The 23,611-nt window shown below is 34.0% G+C and overlaps 1 protein-coding gene across 3 annotated transcripts in view; it reads right to left on the bottom strand.

The window, feature by feature from the left end:
- LOC136269545 (sacsin-like) overlaps positions 1 to 23,611 on the bottom strand; it is a 46,893-nt gene that overhangs the window by 4,105 nt on the left and 19,177 nt on the right. Inside the window, exon 8 of one of the 3 annotated variants that reach the window (XR_010714969.1) lies at positions 12,509 to 23,259. The exons of 1 other annotated variant lie outside the window; for it this stretch is intronic. Coding sequence is in view for 1 of the 2 variants with exons in the window: in XM_066088636.1 (XP_065944708.1) it covers positions 12,509 to 19,360 (6,852 nt within the window). In the remaining variant the exon portion in view is untranslated. Of the gene's footprint in view, positions 1 to 12,508; positions 23,260 to 23,611 lie in introns of those variants that run through there. One more of the 3 variants, XM_066088636.1, reaches the window with a different exon arrangement.

Genomic DNA, 23,611 nt, shown 5'->3' with positions numbered 1-23,611 from the left:
GAATTCAATGCTTATAATTTAAATTTTGTACTCTTCATTGTAGATAAAAACGGTCATTTGACCTTTAACATGACGTAAATTTGTACAAAATTCAAACGTAACGTCAGGCGTATTGATACGTTTTTGACGTTAGTCTTACTATGACGTAGGCAACATTCTTTATACGATATAAATTTTTTAGCCAATCAGAAAGCGCGTTACAACCAGAATTAAATTATTTATAAGTAAAACAATACTTTAATCTCAGATACAGTGTTGTTGAGTAATAAAGATTTTAATATAAATGTTCATTGCACTCTATCTCCTCCTCTAAAGTGATTGTAACGTACGTCAGTTCATCCCTTTTTTTTTATTTAGCAGCGGACATTTTTTTCTTAAACTTACATACAAAAATTGACTTATCATAGAGCCCCCTTCCCTATGTTAAAAAAAATTTATTATTTTTTCAATTTACCCATAGAAAACTGGTTTATCATGGAGTTGCCCCCTCCACTTTAAAAAAAAATTAATTTTTAATTAAAAAAAAAAATTCTTATTATATTATACAAAAAAATGGAGTTGCCCCATCTTGGGATTGGGAGCATGTAATAAATGGAAATAAAAATAAATAAATAATTGAACTGTAAAAGAGCTGAAGGATTTGAATTTTCATGATTTTGAGAATTAACCTTTTTTTTTCTCTTTGCTTGTAAAGATGTTTTGGATGAGGCTGTCATCCACCCAACCACCCCCTTAAAAAACAATGCAACGTGTACGTTAATGGAAATTAACGTTTCCGTAATTGAGTGCAAGTTACAACTGTTTCCTATATCTGAAGAAATGTCCTCATTCTTAAGCTTTGCAAGATTTTGAGAGGATTTTCAGCAGATTAACAATAACTTCAGTTAGAGTAATTTCCCCTTCTTGTGACGTTAAAGTTCACATTGGCTAAGTGTCGTCTGACTCTTTAAAACTCCCCATAGAAATAAAAGTACGCGAACTACACTGTTTTATTTACTTAAAAAGCATGATGTTCTTAAAAATTACACATCTTATATGCTTCTCAAAAGTTTTACTTTGACTTTCGCGAGAACGTGAGGCTGGAAACCATTGGTACTATGAATTGTGGGTCAAAATTTACTGATGCCGAAGAAATCTATCGGACAAGTTTAGTTTTTTTAACAAAGCTTACCGTCTTTAGAACAAACCCTAAACAGCAATTAGTTATCAAAGACAGTTTAATTCTTTTTTATATAATTGTCACCTTCCTCTACATAGCATGGCGAGTGGAACATTTTTATGTCATTATGTGTCTTTTAAGCCTGCGTGTCTAAAATTGAGAACTGCGCACCCAAGCTTGTAAGTTAAGATCGACTATAGGGTGAAATAGATCTTAGGTAGAGTCGTAGACTCGTATTATTTTGATAAAATCAAAGTTATACCACTGCATTTATCTATCTAAGTTGCATATAACGTTACCGATATTAGGCACATCGCATCATTTTTTTTTATTTCGTATACATATTTGAATAAACAATGCTAAAAGAAAAACAAATAATTTCATTAGACATTATAGAATGTTACTTTTAACTAGTTGGACCTGAAAACCAAAGGCTGAATTTCATCCATAGTAATTTAATTGTATTGCTTTTTCGTTTTCTAACTGTTTAAGATTTGAAATCTACGAAATTTGTTAAGTCGTAAATGAAAAAGATAATCAGAAAATTATCTCCCTTACGCCGAACAGTATTTCAACCAATGAAATAAATGTAAATTTTCACATGTATTTCTTACCAATCACAAAGGAAAGGAAGTGCACAACCCGGTGACTGTAAATTATTTCAACTCTTTATACCGCCTTCAAAGGAAGACGGTAATCAATGTGTAAACCATTGTAAGGTAACTCGATTATTTTTGATTGAGTGTACTGAGGTGAACTTTAGAGGTGTCATTGACTGTATCATTGTATGTCGTATACATCGTTATTTTTTTTTCTCGTTGGTTTTCATGGAGTGATAAAAATTACCATGATTACAGGGAACTACTGAGACGATTAAAACAACGCATTACTGGTCCGATTTACTGACGCCAAAAAATCCGTTGAATGAATGTGCAGTCCGAATTTTCTATTCACACACGCCTTGCCGGTAGAGCTCGCTTCGCGAATATATATATATATATATATATATATATATATATATATATATATATATATATATATATATATATATATATAAAATATTAATATCACACGAAACAATTTCATATCACATTATACAATATCATATATAACAATATAACAATATCAAATGATAAAATATCTTATCATAATATTCATCAAAATTTGATTCAATATCATATTGTATCATATAATACAATAGTGTATCATATCATATAATACTATATCATAGGAATCTTGTTATATTATTTAACAAGAGGCCAAGGGAACACAGAGCAACAATAGCCTTAACTGTGATCAAATTAGCATTACAATATCAAAATCAAAATATCTTGACAACCAAGCCCCTTTTGCTGTTGTACCTGACAGAAGATTTTTCTCTATTCCTATATAACACCCCCACCCCTACTTACATCCTTAAATTCCGATAAAATTCCGTTAATACTCTCCAAACGTAACTTTTATTCTGCAGCCACATCAACTTCTGACCAGACTGGCCATTGTGATAGAAAATGTTAAACTCAATTTCATTGGTTAATATTCCTGATGGTTCAATCAGAATCAGTATTTCTCGAAGACGTCAAAATGGCTGGCCCTGTCAGAAGTCAATGTGGCTGCAGAATAAAAGTTCAGTTTGGAGAGTATTTACGGAATTTTATCGGAATTTAAGGATGTAAGTAGCGTGCGTTTGATGTGAGATTTTAAAAGATTAGTGCGAATGTTTCTCGACTTGTTGCAATACTGCTGTTGTCAGAGACAAAATCCCACCGTGAGCCTTGGACCGGTAAATGTCCGAGTAAAAATAATCAGGCGAATTCGAGAGAATAATGACGTATATCTCCGCTATTTGAAGACCCATCAACTTGAAATTCGACATGAGTGTATCTTAGACATTATTTTTCTGAAAAATACACGCATATTGCAAGTGTTGTAAAAAATAATTGATTTATTAGGCTTTTGAAGCGAGCTGGTAGTTTTTTTTATCTGGGTCAGAGTTCGACCCCTTTCTTTATTTATGGTTACATTGAAATGTTAAAACGGGCTTGGCCCCTGTGATCAAGCAAGTTAAAGTGGGGTAGGAAGTTTTTTTAACTGTTATGATAATTGAGATCAGGCTCTGTTTCTGAAGCTACCTCTGCGATTCAACTACAATGTATATAGTTCAATCAATTGGAGATTTCAATCTTGTTCTCAATCCAGATATAGATACCTACAAATATAAGTATATAAACAATCCAAAGGCTAGAGAAAAACTTTTAGAAATTATGGATGATTTGCAGATAGTGGGTTACTACAGGGTCTTAAACCCAGGTAAAAAAAATATATACATGGAGAAAAAAAACATCTTTAAAGCAAAGTCGCCTTGATTATATTTTGATTTCAAATAGTCTGTCTAATATAGTAGAAAATTTTGATATTAAATCAGGCTACAGATCTGACCATTCTATTGTTATTTTAGAACTAAAGTTTAACCCTTTTGAAAGAGGTAGGGGGCTTTGGAAATTTAATAATAGTTTACTGACTGACATGGTTTTCATTGATAAGGTTAAGGAAACTATAGATAGAGTAAAGAGTCAGTATGCATACAATGCTGATATTCATACATTTTTCAGTAAGGATATAGACGACAGTATATTCCTAGAGGTGCTTCTCATGGAAATAAGGGGTCTTTCTATTTCATACTCATCTCATAAGAAAAAGGAAAGAGAGAAGATTGAAATCTCCCTAGTTAATGAAATAACATCCCTAGAATCTCAAGAACACATTAATTTTGAACTAATAGAACAAAAAAATCAAATCTTGAAAATTTAAGAAAACACAAACTTCAATGCCATTTCATAAGATCTCGAGCAAGATGGATCGAGCAGGGAGAAAAACCAACAAAATATTTTCTAAATTTGGAGTCTAGGAATTTTCTGAACAAAACTATCAAAAAAGTAGAACTTGAAGAAGGGGAAATTATATACAAGCAATCGAATATATTGAATCGCGTCAAAGAATTCTATGAAAATCTATATACATGTGCTGATTCAGATTTAATAAATATTAACCTTGAAGAAATTATTAAAGTAGAAATTCCTAAGTTAGAACCAGATATATCTTGCTCGTTAGAAGCTGAAATCTCTGAAAAAGAAGTTCTTGGGGTTCTAAAAATATGAAAAATAACAAATCACCAGGTAGTGATGGTTTTACAGTTGAATTCTTTAAATTCTCTTGGAAGGATCTAACACTTTTTATCTTAAATGCAATCAACCTTATTTTTCTGAAAAAGGAACTTCCTATTTCCAGAGATTGGGAATTATATCATGTTTACCAAAAGTTGACAAACCAAGACAGTATTTGAAAAACTGGAGACCCATCACTCTTCTGAATGTTCTCTATAAGCTTATATCAGGATGTATTAGTTATCGAATAAAGACTACACTAGACTATATTATATCTGATACACAAACAGGCTTTCTTAAAGGAAGATATATTGGAGAAAATACTAGAATTACTTATGATTTAATGTCATTCACTGAAAATGAAAACATACCAGGTCTTTTAGTTCTTATTGACTTTGAGAAAGCCTTCGATTCTGTTTCATGGTCCTTTAAATACAAAGCTCTAGAATACTTTGGATTTGTAAGACGCCACATTTTTTAGGGCTTTTACACTATTTAAATCAAAGATACAAGACTGAAAAGTATATTTATATTCAGAAATCAGAAATTGATGAATTTGAAAAAGCATGGTTGGATTGATTTTATTAATCATCTGGCAGTTTAGAATTAACATGTGTACAATAATGCATCAATTTAATATTTTTATGTTTTTTGTTTTTTGATATTCTGTTTTTTTTTTCTTTGGTTTGTTTGTCTTTTTTTTCACATGGATTGCAGTTTTACTGCATAGGCATAACTATCACAAGCAACTACCCTACTCTTTATTTTATATTACAATATGGGATGAAAATGTGAGTATGTGAGAAGTGAGAGAGTTAATGTTTCATAAAATGATTTACATATTTAACCTTTGTTTACAATAAAAAAAAGAAAAAAAAAGTTTGAATTCCCTTAGCCTAAGGCTGCTTTGTGATAAGTTTGGTTGAAATTGGCCCAGTGGTTCCTGAGAAGATGTTAAAAATGTGAAAAATTTACAAACAGACGGACGACAGACAAAATGTGATCAGAAAAGCTCACTTGAGCCAAAAACCACGTCCAGCATATTAGATTTTCAAGTCCATAAGTAGGTCCAGACGCATCATCCATGCAAGTTTGGTGAAGATAAGACTAAAAAGATACAGGACCTGCACCAAAAACTTTAACCAGGTCCGGACGTCGACGCTGATGGTATAGTTTAAGCTCCCCATCAAGTCCCTTTTTCTAACAGGATAATTTTATAGTTATATCACGTTGAGCATTGCAGTTCTCATAACGATCCTAAACAATTGTTTATATATGGGATGTAAACCTACATCAAACTACATGTATGAATCCCTTGTGAGGCCCATGGATCGTCCAGGGGCCATAGTTTAAGCAAGTGTACAGAATCACCGATATGTCATAATGCATAATTGCATAAAGGTAAAACCCCGAATTGTGGCCCTACCCTATACCTGGGATCATGGTTTCAACAAATTTAAATATACCTTGCCTAAGGATGCTTCCAAGCAAGTCTCAGCTTTCCTGACTGATTAATTTCTGAGAAGTAGATTTTTAAAGGTTTACTCTTTATATACCTGTGTAAAAAATTAAGTCCTCATGGTGGCCTCACCCTAACGCCGTGGGTCATTTGAGTTAACACTACCTGTACTTACTTCCATATAAGTTTCAACTTTCCTGGCTGATTAATTACTGATATTTTTTTAAAAAGATTTACTCTATATATTCCTATGTAAAAATTTGACTTCCCATTGTGGGTCCTCCCTACCCCAAGGCGTCATGATTTTCACAAATTAGAATTTACACTAGCTGAGGATGCTTCCATATAAGTTTCAGTTTTCCTGGTTTATCGTTCTTGAGAAGAAGAATTTTGAAAATTTCTCACATTTTTTTTTTTACAAATTCCTAAATGCTTCCCTTTGAAAAAGACCGTGGTCCATACTTTTCAAAATGTTGAATCCCCTGTGCCTAAGGATGCTCTAAGCAAAGTTTGATTGAAATTTGCCTAGTGTTTCTGGAGAAGATGTGAAAAGTTTACGGACAGACAGACGGACGATAGACAAAAATGGATCAGAAAACTTTACATGAGCTTTCAGCAAAATTGAGTTAAAAACTTAAATGCATTTTTTGATTGAAGGATATGCCTATATCTTAACTACAACTTTAAGAAAAAATATTTATTAAAAGTTGGTATTTAGAAAGTTCGAAGTCGTTTTCAGAGGTAGGGGTCATTACATTTTCTTGAATCTCTAATGATAATGAGGACACAAACTGTTTGTAGAATAGAATTAATACATAGTCAGCGCATTGTCTATTGTTCTCAGTTGAATGGTTCCAGTAGTTAAATATTTATATATACATGTATAAGCTTACGTTAAGGTAAGGTTTGCGGCTTGCAATTTTTAGAGTTCATACAAAAGTTACATACCATTTTATTCACTATGCTTTAGTCTTTTTTCTTATGAAATAAAAAAAATATTATTATTCAAATTCAGAATAAAATGCAACAAAAGTCAAAATCGTATATAATGAAATGTAAACGAAAACATCTTATTTAAAATCTTTCGAGGTGATTCGATTTAAGGAAAAACTTAGTATGTGTGTAATCTGGTGCTTCTTAAACCATTTAAAAACCATGTGCCTCGGAACTCGTTTTTGTGAAAATTAATAAAATGATTTTGTTAAGCGAAATAAAAATATGAAAAAAAAATATTCTCCTTGTTAAAAATGTCATATTGTGAGTTATGTTATGTAAACAATCTTGTCAACTATTTTAGTATATGTTGTTTAGAGTGGCCTCCCAATATTTCTATGTATCATGTTTTATTTTCAATGTCATTTTTCAATAAATGACATTTAAGGAACCTGATATGTTGTTAAGTTATCTTTTATTGGCAAAAAACCTTGCTTCATTGTTGGCAGTATTTTAAGAGCGGAAAAGTTTTACTTAAAAAATAAAATTGTTATGGACTTAAATATCCAAACATTGTAGGATGATAAACCTATGTATGAAGGTGTCTTCAAACTGTTTTTTTTACGTATCTACAGTGTATATTATTTTACATAGAATTAATATATTAGTATACATATTTATACAGGTCATCTATTCGTTATTGAACAAAAATATTTCACTTCCAGTGAGATAGATATCTAAATTATCACAGGTAGTCTATTAAACGGATTGTACCCGTGAGATCTCAGAAACTGTAAGTGATCAAGATACGAAACTTGCATGACTGATAGACATTGGAAATGTGTTTAACATGTTTCATTTTGTCGATCGTCACTTCCGGTCCTCATCGGAAGGATTCAAATATATCAAGCTGTTAATAAGTTTTACTGATTTCCTTGACAGTTTTAGTAGATTTATGAACAATAATGCACCATAGAAAAGTCTATGATAAATACTGACTTTAATTTTCATTGGGCATATCCGTTTGTCCGTATCCTGTCCCGAGACAAAAGACATTGTCTCCTTAATATCTCAAAAATGGTAACGACTTAATCAACCAAACTCTGCAGGATGATAGACCCATGTGTGTACATGCTTTAAAAATATTTCGTTATATTCGGCGTAACTTCCAGTCACCACAGGAAGTACTCCCAATTTTTTTATATTTTTTATTTTTTGTTTTTCTGTTTTCTTAGCATGAAAATTACATTTCAGTAATGGAAATACGATGAGTCATCTTTACATGGTTAAAATTCTACTTTCGATGAGACATCTAAAAATTCCCATATAGTTTCTTTAATACAAATTTTACTAGTGAGATCTCAGAAACTATAAGAGATCAAGACACAAAATTTACGTGCATGATACACATTTGATTGAAAATGCATTTAACGGGTTTTATTATGTCGTCCGTCTCTTCCAGTTCTCAACAAAAACGTTCAATCTTTTTTTCTTGGAAAATTTTATTCAGTCTGATGAACAGTTATGTACCGGAGTTAATGTATTAAAAATACTTTCTTTTAATTATTTGAATTACTACCATTTGTTCGTTTCCCGTCCCGAGACAAAAACAAGAGGCCCATGGGCCACATCGCTCACCTGAGGATCAATAGGTATGATAAATCAGTTTAAAACGGAGTCATAATACAAACTATCTGAACCATGTACAATAATACATGTAGATCCTGTATAAATAAAATCCATCCCCCCTGGATATTCTTATGTTTATAATCATTAGTCCCTTTTTTAACGGGATAATTTCATAGTCATATCACATGTTGAGTATTGCAGTTCTCAAAAAGATCCTTTACGATTGTTTATACATGCATATATGGGATATAAAGCTACATCAAACTCTAAACCTTCTTTTGAGGCCGAAAAATTGTCCTGGGGCCAAAGTCTTAACAATTATAAAAAATGATCTGGCTGATTAATTTCTGAGAAGAAGATTTTTAAAAATTTACTCTATGGATTCCCATGTAAAACTTTAACACCCCCCAATGTGCCCCCCCCCTACCCCCAGGGATCATGATTTTCACAACTTTGAATCTACACTACCTGAGAATACTTCCACACACGCTTCAGCTTTCCTGGCTGATTAATTTTTGAGAAATTTTATTTTAAAGATTTACTCTATATATTCCTATGGAAAACTTCGGCCCCCCCCCCCCATTGTGGCCCCTACCCAACCCCGGAGGTCATGATTTTCACAACTTTGAATCTACAATACCTGAGGATGCTTCCACACAAGTTTCAGCTTTCCTGCATGATTAGTTTCTGAGAAGAAGATTTTTAAAGATCAACTCTATATATTCCTATGGAAAACTTCGACCCCCCAATGCGGCCCCACCCTACCTCCAGGGATCTACTCTACCTGATGATGCTTCCACACAAGTTTCAACTTTCATGGCTGATTAGTTTCTGAGAAGAGGATTTTTTAAGATTTACTCTATATATTCCTATGTAAAACTTTCCCCCATTGTGGCCCCTACCCAACCCCGGAGGTCATGATTTTCACAACTTTGAATCTACACTACCTGAGGATACTTCCACACAAGTTTCAGCTTTCCTGCATGATTAGTTTCTGAGAAGAAGATTTTTAAAGATTAACTCTATATATTCCTATGGAAAACTTCGTTCCCCCGCCATTGTGGCCCCACCCTACCCCCGGAGGTCATGATTTTCACAACTGAGAATCTACACTACCGGAGGATGCTTCCATACAAGCTTCAGTATTTCCTGGCTGATTAGTTTCTGAGAAGAAGATTTTTAAAAATTTACTCTATATATCCCTATGTAAAACTTGAACCCCCCAGTGTGGCCCCACCCTACCCCCGGGGGTCATAATTTTCACAACTTTGAATCTACACTACCGGAGGATGCTTCCACACAAGTTTTCCCGGCTTAATGGTTCTTGAGAAGAAGATTTTTGAAAATTTCTCAAATTTGTTCGTTAATTTTTAATTATCTCCCCTTGAAAAGGGGTGTGGCCCTTGATTTTTACAACTTTGAATTCCCTTTGCCTAAAGATGATTTGTGCCAAGTGTTGTTGATATTGGCCCAGTAGTTCTTGAGAAGATGTTGACAATGTGAAAAGTTTACGGACAGACGGACGGACAGACGGACGACAGACAAAATGTAATATGAAAAGCCCATTTGAGCTTTCAGCTCAGGTGAGCTAAAAAAAACCATTTTTTCAACGAGTTCTCAAAACTGACAAAATCTTACACAACTAATCTTAAACGAAAGACAGAACAATGCAGGTTAAATTAACCGTGTTCTGATCCGGCGTAACTTAGGGACATCACAAGAAATGCTAAAAATTGATTGTGTTCTGTTTTAAGCAGAAGAAATTACTGGAAAATTCCTTCACATCATATATCATATCCAATTTCTTTTAACAAAAGAAATGATTTTTTTTAAGATTAATACATGAGAAGCAGAAGACCGTTTATGTCACTATAGCAACAAGAGTCTAGATTTCATTATAATTTGTGTTTTTTTAGTGTATTTTGGTGATTAGAATCAGGTATATTATAACAGCGATACTCTCAGTGTGACATTTTGAGCCTGAATATATTATATCATACATTTTTTAAATTAACAGGAAATCAGCCATACTATTGAACAGTTTGCTACGACAGGCTACTGCTCCATATCGCAAACTCTTTAAAATGGTGAAATATGTTACATATAGGAAATATTTTTCTATACTGTTCATAAGAAAGTCTGGAAAATCTGATTATCGGTTATATGCGTTACAGACTATTTTATTTGTTAATTCTTTTCAAACATGTAAATTGTTACCACTGGCCACTGGTTTACAACCATATATGGCTACCTTTAGCAGCCTAAGTTATATATTTGGTTTTGAAACATTTAAAACAAGATATATGTGAGCCAATGCTCACTAGTGATAGTCCCCCGCTCTGATGTGAATATACAAAATAAGCAAAGTCGACATTTAACAGAAAGCTGGCATCCGATTGGTACAGAAATATATCCCACAATATGGCATGCCTAAACAAATAGTGTGTTAAATTTCATGCATCTGCGATATATAGCTGCTGAGAAATCTTTGACGAAAATTTGTTTGAAAATTTTGGCTAAAAAAACCCAAAGTACTCATTTCACAGGAAGTTGACGTCCGACTGGTACAAAAAAATATCCCACGATATGGCATGTTTTAACAAACACTTTGTAAAAATTTCAAGCATCTGCGATAAATAGCTGCTGAGAAATCTTTGACGAAAATTTGTTTGAAATTTTGGCTAAAAATAAAGTCATTATTTAACAGGAAGTTAACGTCCGATTGATACAAAAATATATCCCACAATATGGCATGCCTAAACAAATAGTGTGTTGAAATTTCAAGCATCTGCGATAAATAGTTGCCGAGAAATCTTTGACGGAAATTTGTTTGAAAATTTTTGCTAAAAATGAACAAAGTCGTCATTAAACAGGAAGTTGACGTCCATTTGGTACAAAAATACATCCCACGATATAGCATGCCTATACAAATACAGTGTAAAATTTTCAAGCATCTGCGATAAACAGTTGCTGAGAATTCTTTGACAAAAATTTGTTTGAAATTTTTGCTAAAAATAAACAAAGTCGTCTTTTAACAGGAAGTTGACATCTGATTGGTACAAAAATATAGCCCACGATATGGCATGCCTATACAAATACTGTGTAAAAATGTTCAAGCATCTGCGATAAACAGTTGCTGAGAATTCTTTGACAAAAATTTGTTTGAAAATTTTGGCAAAAATTAAACAAAGTACTCATTTAACAGGAAGTTGACGTCTGATTGGTACAAAAATATATCCCACGATATGGCATGCCTAAACAAATAGTGTGTTAAATTTTCATGCATCTGCGATAAACAGTTGCTGAGAATTCTTTGGCAAAAATTCGTTTGAAAATTTTTGCTAAAAATAAGCAAAGTCGTCATTTAACAGGAAGTTGACGTTTGATTGGTACAAAAATATATTCAACGATATGGCATGCCTTTACAAATATTGTGTTAAAATTTCAAGCATCTGCGATAAATAGTAACTGAGAAATCTTTGACGAAAATTTGTTTGAAAATTTTGGTTAAAAAATAAGCAAAGTCGTCATTTAACAGGAAGTTGACGTCCGATTGGTATAAAAATATATCCCACGATATGGCATGCCGTAACAAACGCTGTGTAAAAATTTCAAGCATCTGCGATAAATAGTTGCTAAGATAAATGCGACAGAAAGTTTTGTTACGGACGGACAGACAGAAGGACAGACAGACAGACACACAAGGGTAAAACAGTATACCCCCTCTTCTTCGGAGCAGGGGTATAAATATTGCCCACACACAGAGAGAGAGAGAGAGAGAGAGAGAGAGAGAGAGAGAGAGAGAGAGAGAGAACCACTATTCTGTGCTAATCCACTCATTACAATATTAGTTTCATCTCAATTAAAATTTATGAACCTTATCAATCAAGGTTATACAAGTCTAAATTCCAGATATTTGCAGAGGAACGGTATGAAAACTACAAATTGTTTTATTGCAACACAGTTTAAAACCCTTATGACATTAGATTTCTGCTGGAAATTACCCAAACTTTATGAAAATGACTTCAAATGAAATTACGTTTTTAATAAACTTTAAAAAGTGACCAAAAACGACCAAAAGTACGGCGTGCATATCCTTTGTGCATCATCTACAGAATACCAATTAAAATATAAATCATTTCAAGGTCAATGCAATCTGCTTACCTGATAACTTGTAAAGCATACCCAGCTGAAATAGGAATTCTCTGCATTTCCAGATTGCAAAGCAAAGCGCATGTCATATTTAGCTTCATCCAGCCATATATTTGCTTGATATGGTTGAGGGTTAGGAAGATAGGTATTTTTCAGATGATCATTCGATGAGCTTAATAGTTTAGATCGCTTTTGGTATTCTTTTTCTCGTTCGTAAACTCTGTCAAATTCATTGAAAAACTTCTCACTCCAGGGACGTCTTCTATTGGAAGGTTCTTTTGTATCGTCTACATCCACATCTTCACCATCTTCAAGCAATTCAATGATCCTGCGAATGTACCGGACTACTTCTGTGGCTCTGTGAACATCATCTGGGTTTTCGCCTGGATGCCACTTAGACATTATTCTGCGACAAATATTTCCTCTTTCATCTTCTGATAGTGTAAACGCATATCTCAAACATTCTCTGATATCTTTGAATATTTCATCCAACGCCCTACTACCATTAGACGGAGCATCAAAATTTGCATCTTCTGTACATTCATGTTTATGCAAAATTCGATTTTTGAATTCTATATAAGTTCTTTCATCTTTAGAATTTTTAGATCTGTTGAACTTGTACAAGTCATAAATCTTCATTTCCTGTTCTTTATCTGGTCCAATTTCAACAATATATGCTTGCAAAAGTGATATACTATTTTCACAGGCAGCACATGGTAGTTTTTCCTTTACAATGGCATATTTGTACTCCATGTCTCCGCGTTCATTTTTTCCCGAAATATATGCCACATGTTCACCAGGTTCGAAGGATATGAAGTCATTATCTAGAATACCATGCCACCGAATTTCTACAACATCCCCAGGCTTAGGTAATCGATGGGACACTTGCCTATCCTTCTTGTTTAAAGATAGAATATGACGACTATTAAGCAAAGATTCAATTTTTTCAGGATTTTTTACTTCTGCACAAATCATACTTAATAAGGGATCTGCTGTATGAAAGTTGCAACTCGTACATTCTCTTATTGCGCTGGAAATAAAGTCATAATTCTGTTTTATGATCTTTTCTGCATCGTTTTCTTCAAAAAAGTTTGCATATATTAAACATGTTTTCTCTCCATTTTCCAAAGTGAGATGGAAACAGTTTGAACAAGGTTCTCTTTTAATTTCTTTGCTTTCAAAAGTGTATACCGTTTGCATCCCAGTCGCACATATCATTTGTATTCTACATAAGTGTTCTTTATATCTTGAAACCGATTGTTCCCATGGCTGTTCATCTTTCTTATACATTTGTTCTTTCTTAACAAGTCTCAATACCCCATTGATGAATTGATCACATTTAAAAAAAGCATTGATTTCTTTTGATACATCGTTTTCTTGTATCTCAGCTTGCCTGATGTCTATATCTATTTTGATGATATCAGATAAGAGTTTTGGTCGAATTTCAGGTGGAAGGTTTTTTATTTTTCTTTGTAAAATTTCATTGTCCATTTCAACAATATCAGACAAAAAATCAAAATCTGTGTTTTGGAAATGGATCCAGTCATAATCTGGAAGATTCATAAACACCAACGATTTAGAATTTGCCAATTTTCCCTCTTTTGATAAGAGAAAGAGATCTTTAATTTCAAGTTCTTTTGATATGGAATCTGATGGAAGAAACTCAAAGAAGAATTTCATTGCATTTTCCACAACTTTGAGCTCGTTAGCATTCAGTTCGTCTCCAATAGAGTGAATGTGGTGTAGTACCTTGGCAAATGTCTTTGACGATATATATCTGGTAACACCAACTGCTTCGAAGAGTTGAATGTAACCTAAAAATTCATCTGGTATAGCCATCAAGCAGGGTTTCATTTCGTATTTCTTGTCCAAATGACGTGCAAATTGTTCACATGGAAATAACCCAGGAATGTTGGACACAAACACAAAAGGAATGTTCTGAAAAGCCTTAACATCCAATGATGATATTACATTTGCTTTGCTTGTATACTCATAAAAACTTTTCATAATATTTGAAATCCGCCGTATGCCTAATTTGTTAAGATTTGATTCAGACTCCTTTCCAAGACTCCTACATACCGTCTTAATATGAGTCAAAATGATATCAGTAGTCGGCACCTGGACTCCAAGTTTTGACAATTTAACGTTGTATGTCAAAGCCTCATAATCAACCCATGATGGTAAAAGTCTACACTGAGTCCACGCAGTTACAAGATAATTAAACTGAGCAGAATGTCTGAATGATATTAATTGGTTGGAGTCATCCGAAGGATATGCACAAATAGTGCAATAGAGATCTTCTATTTCGTAGGGAACAATGAATTTAACTTCACTAATTTGTTGAAGAAAATCTGCCGAGTGAAGTTGTTGAGATTGAAACAAATGATGAACAAGACATTTCGATTTCTTTTCAAGGTTTTTAGATAAACCATGTTGTCCCTGTGATTCGTGTTTTAACGCAAAGTCCAAAAATAAACTAGTTGTTATCTCCGTTTTCATGCCAACAAGGGTCATGAAATTATGCCATTCCCAGGAACAAAATGGATTTGGCGGAAATTTTGAAGAATCTTCGCACATAACTTTCATAAACGTATTAAACGGATCGAAAAAATATGATGCCGATTTGTAACTATTATCACTTTGTCGTAAAAATGGTAGTTCCCTCAATGCATTAATAAGCCGAGTCTGTTCATTACTATAATTTCCAGAGTTTCTCAATAATTCATCACGTATGTATTCAAGATGTCTCATTCTGTTTTCTTCTGGTATATGGTAAAAACTTGGAAGAATATGTACAACGTACACTTCACAAATGCTTTGTTCGGTCACACTGAAATGCTCAAAAATACATTTCAATCTATCATTTTGATGCAGCAATATTTTTTTTGACCTCTCTGCCCATGTAATCATTCCATCTGCAGGAAGTCCTCTAGGAAGCGCCAAGATGTCACGGTTTTCTTCCAGACTTATTTTTTGTTTATGTACTGTCATGAATAAAGGCAGTTTTCGAAGCATGGTTAGACAGGCTTGACTATTAGGCATATCAAGGAGCTGGTTTAGTTCACCCGCAAAGTATTCCAGAATTGTATCACAGTCGTTCATATCTAATTCCTCACAGTCAAAAATCAATTGTTTGTGAACAGCGAGACATTCTAATACATCATAAACTCGATCCTGTGATGCAACAAGATGTCGAAGTGGATGTACAGACGGCAGGGAATCACTATCCAATAGAGGCAATTTCATTTTTTTTAAAGATTTCTCCATCGTAGATTGAAATGATGACAGATTTATGACATGGTTTGCATTCTCCAATGGGAACAACTCGTGCGTAATCTCATTTAAAGCTCCTGAAATGAGTCTACCACATTCTTGAATAGCAGGAATTATACTCCATGGCAAAATAGGAGCAAGAATGCGCTTTATTTCAGTTTGATCTCGAGTCTCCCCAACTTCAATACAAAGAAATTTCCACAACCTTCTCAACCATGATTTATTCGGAATGTTTAACTGGCTTGGATTCCACTGACATATCTTATGACGAAATGAGTCATAGTTAATGTCACAGGGCAAAAGTTCTACCAACCGTGCAAGATTCATCTCTTCAATACATCCAAGTTGTCTCTCTTGAAAAAGTTCATGCAAATCATGATGCAATAATTGCTCTTTTGACTTTGGTATCAGTTCTGAAAATGATGTCAACAGAACCCTTTGATTTGTACTAAATAAAACAAGATTTCCACTTTCCAAAACACAGAGTGGTAGTCCTTCTATTTCGTTGCTGAAGTTTTCACTTTTCATACAAAATTCAATATATGACTTGACACGATCAGGTGTTTTCAATGGTGAGTTTTTCAATTCTAGAGGCTGTCTACCATGTTCAATCAGTGATTTAATGTGGCACGTTGCAGATTTTAGATACCTGATCAGACTATCTGGATTAAATTTGGTAACATTTATTCCTGCGTTTTCAATACTCCTACATACCCAGGATGGAGTGTCTACGAGTTTTGCTCCAAGATCTTTTGATATTGATATGATTTTCTCATCTTCATCTCTTTTTGTGTCTTCTATGAAAAGAACGTTTCCATTTTCTTCATTCAATGAATAACACACCACTTCTGCATCTTTTCTGTCAAGCGAACGAGAAGACAAAAATATCTTCATTTGTTTCAAAGAGATATACTTGTAGACAGCACAGATAAAATTTTTCCAGTATTGATCGCTAGCTTTTTCAATATCTGGAAGAAAGCTGTGAAATTGGTCAATTTTGTTCCTCATCGATAACCAAACATCACTTGTCATTGAATCTAGACCAAGAATATTCTGCAACGATTCCAATGCTTTTGCGTATATCGGTGCAATGACATGACATAGCAGCAGATGGTTCCATTCTGTGCGATATGCCTTCTTATCTTCCTTCCACAATCCTCTTCGCGATTCATTGTCGAGGGAAAAATGTCCATTGACATGCATAGTTAATCCAGTTTCATAAGGTAAAGGTAAAAAACAAAATGCTGATGCTTCTCTTAATGCATTGGTGTTCAAAGGCATTGCAACACCACCTTGGGGCAAAAGACCCAAGTCATCATCATCAAAAGCATCCTTGACTGAGTGTGGAATTTCAATTGCACTGTTTAATCCAAATGTTTGAAAAATGCACCACTGTCGATCTTCATGTGATTTTCTTTTCAAAGTCACATTATACTGTACATCTTTCTGTTCAAGGTTGAAAATTTCCTTTTTATGTTGAAATTGTGTGGCTTTTTGTACCACATATTCATCAAAAGCCAATTTCTCCTTTTGGTTTTTTTCTGATATCACTAATTCAGTACAGGTTTTTTCAAGAAGTATGCCTTTTGTGATGCTTGCAATTGTTATTTTTCTCACATTTCGCAAAAACAAGAGAGACTTTGAAATCTCTGATTCAAGGTTATGTAGCATATTGCAAATAATTTGTTCCGTCACTTCTTTTTTTGAAAGTTCAGATTTTTCAGCGAAAGTCTTAGAGCGAAGAGGCAGTCGAAATACTGTTCCAGTTGACTTTAGTAAAATATCCTCATGATAACACTTGAAAACATCAGGAAAAGGTTCGCGCAAGTCATTCAATCCAATGAATCTAGCCCCTGGAGAGATTTCATCAGCCCCCGGTGCATATTTGCAATTAGGATCCATAACGCATAAAGTATCTTCAAGCCCATCAGGTGATTTAGAAAGAAATGATGGTACATCAGTTACGTGGTAAACTGCATTGAATCCAACGCCATATTGCCCTGTTTTAGTTGGATCACTTTCTTTTGTTCCACGTCCTAAATGCTGAATCCCTGCAATATCCTTTTCAGTGAAGTGACTATTGTTAAAGACCAAAAGAGCAGGTCCTTGAAGAGGTTCCCATTTGGAATCAAATATTTTTTCAGTTTCATATGTGTTGAAATCTGTGATAAACATCACTTCGCTGGCTTTAGCATCATCAGCGTTTTGTAACATTTCTTTCAAAACTGCTTCACTAAGAGGATACTGTAAAAGTATTCTTTTGATTCTATCGGATATTTCTTCTTTTTGTCCGAATGGCTTCCATTGCTTTATATAATTTTGCATTAAGGATCCACTTAATTTTGATTGTACCCCAAGAATTGATGCATCTTTTCCTCTTATTTTAGGATGTATGAATTTCAATGAGTTGCCTTTCTGTAACAATGTGCTGTCATCCAGGCAAAGCATACGAATCGGCGTTAGGAATCCATGTTCATCTGGTATACAAATATTTTTGTACTCTTCTGGAAGAACAGACCTATTATACACATTAGCAAGTAATTCAACTAAATTACATGCAAGCTCCAGCGACTTGTCATCTAACACTCCTTTATAACTTTCTGACATTTCTTTCAAAACTGGAATGACATCTTCCTCTTCAAAAGTTTTTTTCACTCCTAACATTTTTAAGAAGAACTCATTTCTATTCCACTGGATTCGATCTAATCCATACAACTTTGGACTACACTTGACAAGAATTGTAAATGCTGTTTGGTTTGGCTTTATAAAAGTATTGTCAATAAATAAACAGGGTACATCTTTGAGAGCGCCAATATCTAATGGAGGATCACATTTGCATTTTTTGTCTAGGTATGCGTAAATATCTGCACAGACTTTCCCTAACAATTGTCTTGATGCATCTGGAAGTAACTCAGGGTTCACAGTTTTGCATAGTAGAATCAATTGTTGGATAACTGTTGATGGTGAAACTTCTTTAAATAGTAGGACTCCTATTTCATGAAGCACTTTCTGGGGATCAAATGAAAATTTTAATGGTGACAAATCAATTATAAGCTTCTTGCATCCTACTACATTTGCACAAGTATTCATGTAAAGATCGACTGGTTTAGACAGAATACACGTTTCCTTGCAATGTTCTGAACATGAGGTTGAAAATGCGATAGTGTCTTTTTCATCAAGAGTGTCTTTTTCATCAAGATACCAAGGAAATTCCCAATCGTTTGCTTTCTGCAATGTTGGGAGAAAGGAAATGTTTTTAATCATTTTGATTACTTTTGGTTTCAATTTTTTGCCTTCTTGAATATATGTTAGAATATTTTTACATTTTTCAATGCTACATTTTGAGCAATGTTTTGCATCAAGGGCAACTGAAGTGATTCTATCAATTAAAAGGTCATCAGTTATTTCATAAACCATCATTCCCATTTTCTCAAGCACCTCTTGTGTTTCAAATCTTTCAAGTTCTGTTACAGGAAATCTTTCATCTTCTTCACAAAATAAGGACGCCATTTTCCCGCTCTTTTTCACAAGTTCTTTCGGCATTTTCAAAGTTCCATTTGGTGAAGTTGGAATACATTTTATTGTTTCCATTTTTGAACGTATCAGTTCATTTTCCTCTTGTAATGCAAACCTAACCAGCAATTTGACCCTATCCAATGACCAAAAGGATTACTTGATATTTTTTAAAAATACATCCAAATAGAAACTTTCTATGGATATGATCTTGGATTGAATAATATCTGGTAGTTTTCCAAATACTCTGACATAGCTGTCAACAATCTGTTTTTCAAGGGAGATCAAGAAAGTCTGATCATTTTCTCTGTACTTTGTTGCTGCTTCTACAGCTATTTTCCCTATTTCTGATTGTTTTAAATCTGGATCCAAGAAAATACAATTGCTCAATGGCAGCCATTTGTTCTTTCTGCAGAAAACTTTGCTGTCTCGCTGGATTACCGAGTCATAAAACATTTTGTAAAACGCATCGTACAACTTATCTTGTGTATTTTGATTCAAAATTGGCCACAAATCCTGGTATTGATCACATAGAATGTTATTGTCACCTATATTCTCAATCAAATTAATGTATGCATTGACCACGGCATCAGAAAGCAATGCTTCATTCCAATCGTCCTCAAAATAATGTTTGTCATCCGTGGTTCTTGAAAAAAGTTGCCTACGATTTGATGATACAGCAAATGATCCGTTTACATGCACTGGAAGCGGGGATTTAACTGGTAATGGTAAATAACAGAAAATGTGACTATCCTTGTAAAATCCTGTTGGGGTATCTTTTAAGGATGAGCACTTTAGAGTTCCATCATCATCTTTCAGATATATTGCCGTGCTTGCCAAAGGCAAAGCTCCTTTATGAGACACATTTTTCCCCATCTCTAAACTGACTGTAGTACCAGATGCCCATGAAATAAACCACTTTGCCTCTGAATTTCCACAGACTGAGTTGCATACATTATGACATTGCTGAGTCAATTCTGTCGCAATAGTCACAATTGATGTCTGCAAAATCTGTTGAGGCAAATCATGCTGACAATTTTTCATTGATAACCCAAATGTACTCAATATATCGACATCTTTTGAGGAATTGTCTTTTCGACTCACTCTGTGCAAAAGAACTGGGTTATTTGCAAGACTCGTCTTTGGGAGATGATAAAATTCAATTTTTCTGACATGCTGAGTAAACAAAAGTAAGTTTCCAGCATTTTCCACAAACAATTGAATCATACTTTTAATTTCTTTTTCATTGTATGCCTTATCACTGATTTCACTGGTGACAGCTTGTTCCTTTGTTCTAAACGGAAAACGAAAGAGAGTTCCGTTGAATGAAGGATCTTCTGTATTTAGATTGCATCCAAGTATTCCATTAAAGGGCATAAACTGGTTCTTCATCCTTCGAAGTAGAATCTTATTTTTTGTTGCAGTAAGATCTATTTTTAATCCTGGGTTATTTTTCTTTACAGCCTTTCCAATGTATTTTGCATGAGGGTCAAATATCACCATATTCGAACCAGTTATGAAACTAGGAACATCGGTCAAGTTGTATACAGAGCAAAAACCAAGACCAAATTTTCCAACTTTGGTCAAATCGTCTGCTTTTGTTGCTCCACTTAGCTTTGTTATGTTCTCTAAATCTTTTTGAGAAAATAAAGCATCATTGAAAGCCCAGAGTGCTGGTCCTTGGCAAGAAACCATATTCCCATCAATAAGTCTTGTGCGACAGTCCATGTTTTCTCTTTCATCATATAAAAAGCAAACTTTAGTGGCCTTTGCATCATCTGCGTTTTGAACAAGCTCTTTCGGAACTACAAAACCATCTTTGTAGTCTTTAAGCAGATTCTTTATGCGTCTAGTCAGTGGTTCCTTTTGTCCCCATTCCTGGATTCCTTCAGTCTCTGAGAGTAAATTTTCTGTGAGAGAGGGAACACCCAATTTTGCTGCAGTGTCGGACGAAATATCCTCGTGAACAAAAAACATCGATTCACCATCCTCTTCTGCCAACTCCTTCAACCATTCGGCATTGCAGTAGTTACATTCCTTTGCTGCTCGAAACTCCAGTTTTGATTGATCTGTTGAATGAATTGGTATTGGCACACCCATTTCATCAATCCCAGGTACAATTTTTAATTTATTCAGGATTCTGATTATGATATCCATGTCAAGCAGAATGCATTCCCTCAAGGCATCATATTTCTCATATTTACATTTCAAGGACTTCAAGATAGAAATAAGACATTCTGTTGTTTGCTGTTTTCTGCAGCCAAGGTGTTCTGCTAAACGTTTCATGTCATTTGTTTGAAATTCCTTGGGTAATGGCACCAGGTAGGGTTTAATGTCTATGTCATCTGAACTTCGGTTAATACAGATTTGGTTTGGCTCAACAAAACCTTCTCCCATCCACATTTTGTCTATACTAATGTTAAAATAAATTGAGGACGCACAAAGTTCTGCTAGATATGTATAGAGCCGTTTGATAGGAAGAAGGTACTCTGACTTGTATTCTTCCTGGTAATTGTCAACATATAATGAATGTTGTTGCAAAACCATTTCTAAATTAGGTTTTCTGTTCCATCCAAAATGTTGTATCAGTTTGGAAGATGCATCTGGTGAAATAATAGGAGCAACATATCCGATGAGATCCCCATATTTACCATAGTAAACCTCAGAAGGCTTGCAAAATACATGGTTACATCTGTACCACGACAAATTTGGTATAAGTGATGTTGGGGTTTGAAGAGGTTGAACAATTTCCAAATCCATCAACACTTCTTTTAGATATGCACCACGTAATATTGGTATTGTCTTCTGTAACAGTTCTTCTCTTTCTTTTAGAATTGTGAAAAGAACAGTTTGTTTTGCTTTCATCTCAGCAGAAGCGTTATTTCTAACGCTATTTTCGTGTACCATCTTGGCAGCATAATAAATGTCTGTTGTGTTCACACATATTCGAGATTTTAGTCCAAGCTCTCTGAAAACCTTTATGTCCTTTTGCTGGATGTTTGAAGCGGGAAATTGTGACGGATCTGATATCAAAATTCGAAGCAATTCATCCCCTGGGTCAAATAGTTCTTGTATTGTTTTCCGCTCATTAGTTTTGGTTGTTACAAAACGGATTTCTTTAACAAGCTGACGCAGGGTATCATTTAGTTCATAAATTTTATTGTCTAAGATATACTTCATTATATTCTGCACTTGCTGTTCGTTGTAGGTATATCCACTTAAAACAGATCTAAGAATATTTGAGAATATATCAGTATCCTGCAATTTGTGAGCACCAAGTTTCTCGGCAAAATAAATGATGTCTTTGTCTAAAGTCTGAATGATCTCACAGGGATATGGTATGGGCAAGTCCTTTGTCAATAAATTCCCATTTTCCTTGATACAAACATGTTCCGTTTTTGTTGTAAACAGCTTCAATGTCTGCAATATTTGTAATAAACAGGGACTAATTGTTGGACGCTCCTTGCAGAGAAATTGCAGAAATTCGTTTTTCTGTTGTGCAGTAGAATTGTTATTGAACCCCTTGACTATTTCTCCCGAGTTAGACATTTGGCTGACCAAATGTATGGCACTGTAAACATTTACAACTGATAAATCAGGAATGAAACGATTCAACACGGGATGCACTGAAATGTATTGTGGTACGTCTCCTAAAACTTTGATAGAGAGCTTATCCAAGCAATTTGAAATATTCTCCGAAACATGTCCAATCAACATGTTTTCCCTCAGTGCATGCAATTGGTACTCATTTTCATTTATCTTCTCTGGAATAAGTGGAAGGTCTTGGAACCTGTCCAACTTTTGTGGACAATCATTTGCAATGCATTCCCATACCATCCTCAACCAGTTGATATCAACATTTGAATTAGGAAGTTTCCACTTAATTGGAAATTGTCCTGCACCAATATTTCTCTGGATTGTTTCTTTTAGAAGATCGATGAAATTTTGTTCTTGTAAATGTCGTACCTGAGATAAACCTAAAATTTAAAAGATACTAGGATATAGGACCAAAGTTTTCAACAATTCCCACATTGATATTTTATATATATATATATATATATATATATATATATATATATATATATATATATATATATATAAATATATATATATATATATATATTTTAACAGTTATTATTTACAATAATCTGCTCTTTTAGTTTGATTTTTTTCTCAATTGATAGATAATGCTTATTATTCTTGTCGAGCAATTTCATGCTGACCTGCTTAGATATTAGAAAGCATTTTCCATCATATATATATATATATATATATATATATATATATATATATATATATATATATATATCAAGACATTTGATTCACATC

Source organism: Magallana gigas, chromosome 6 (genome assembly GCF_963853765.1).
Source record: "Magallana gigas chromosome 6, xbMagGiga1.1, whole genome shotgun sequence".
Lineage (NCBI taxonomy): Eukaryota > Metazoa > Mollusca > Bivalvia > Ostreida > Ostreidae > Magallana > Magallana gigas.
Note: the sequence above shows the minus strand (reverse complement) of the source record. Positions and strands in the feature narration are given on the sequence as shown.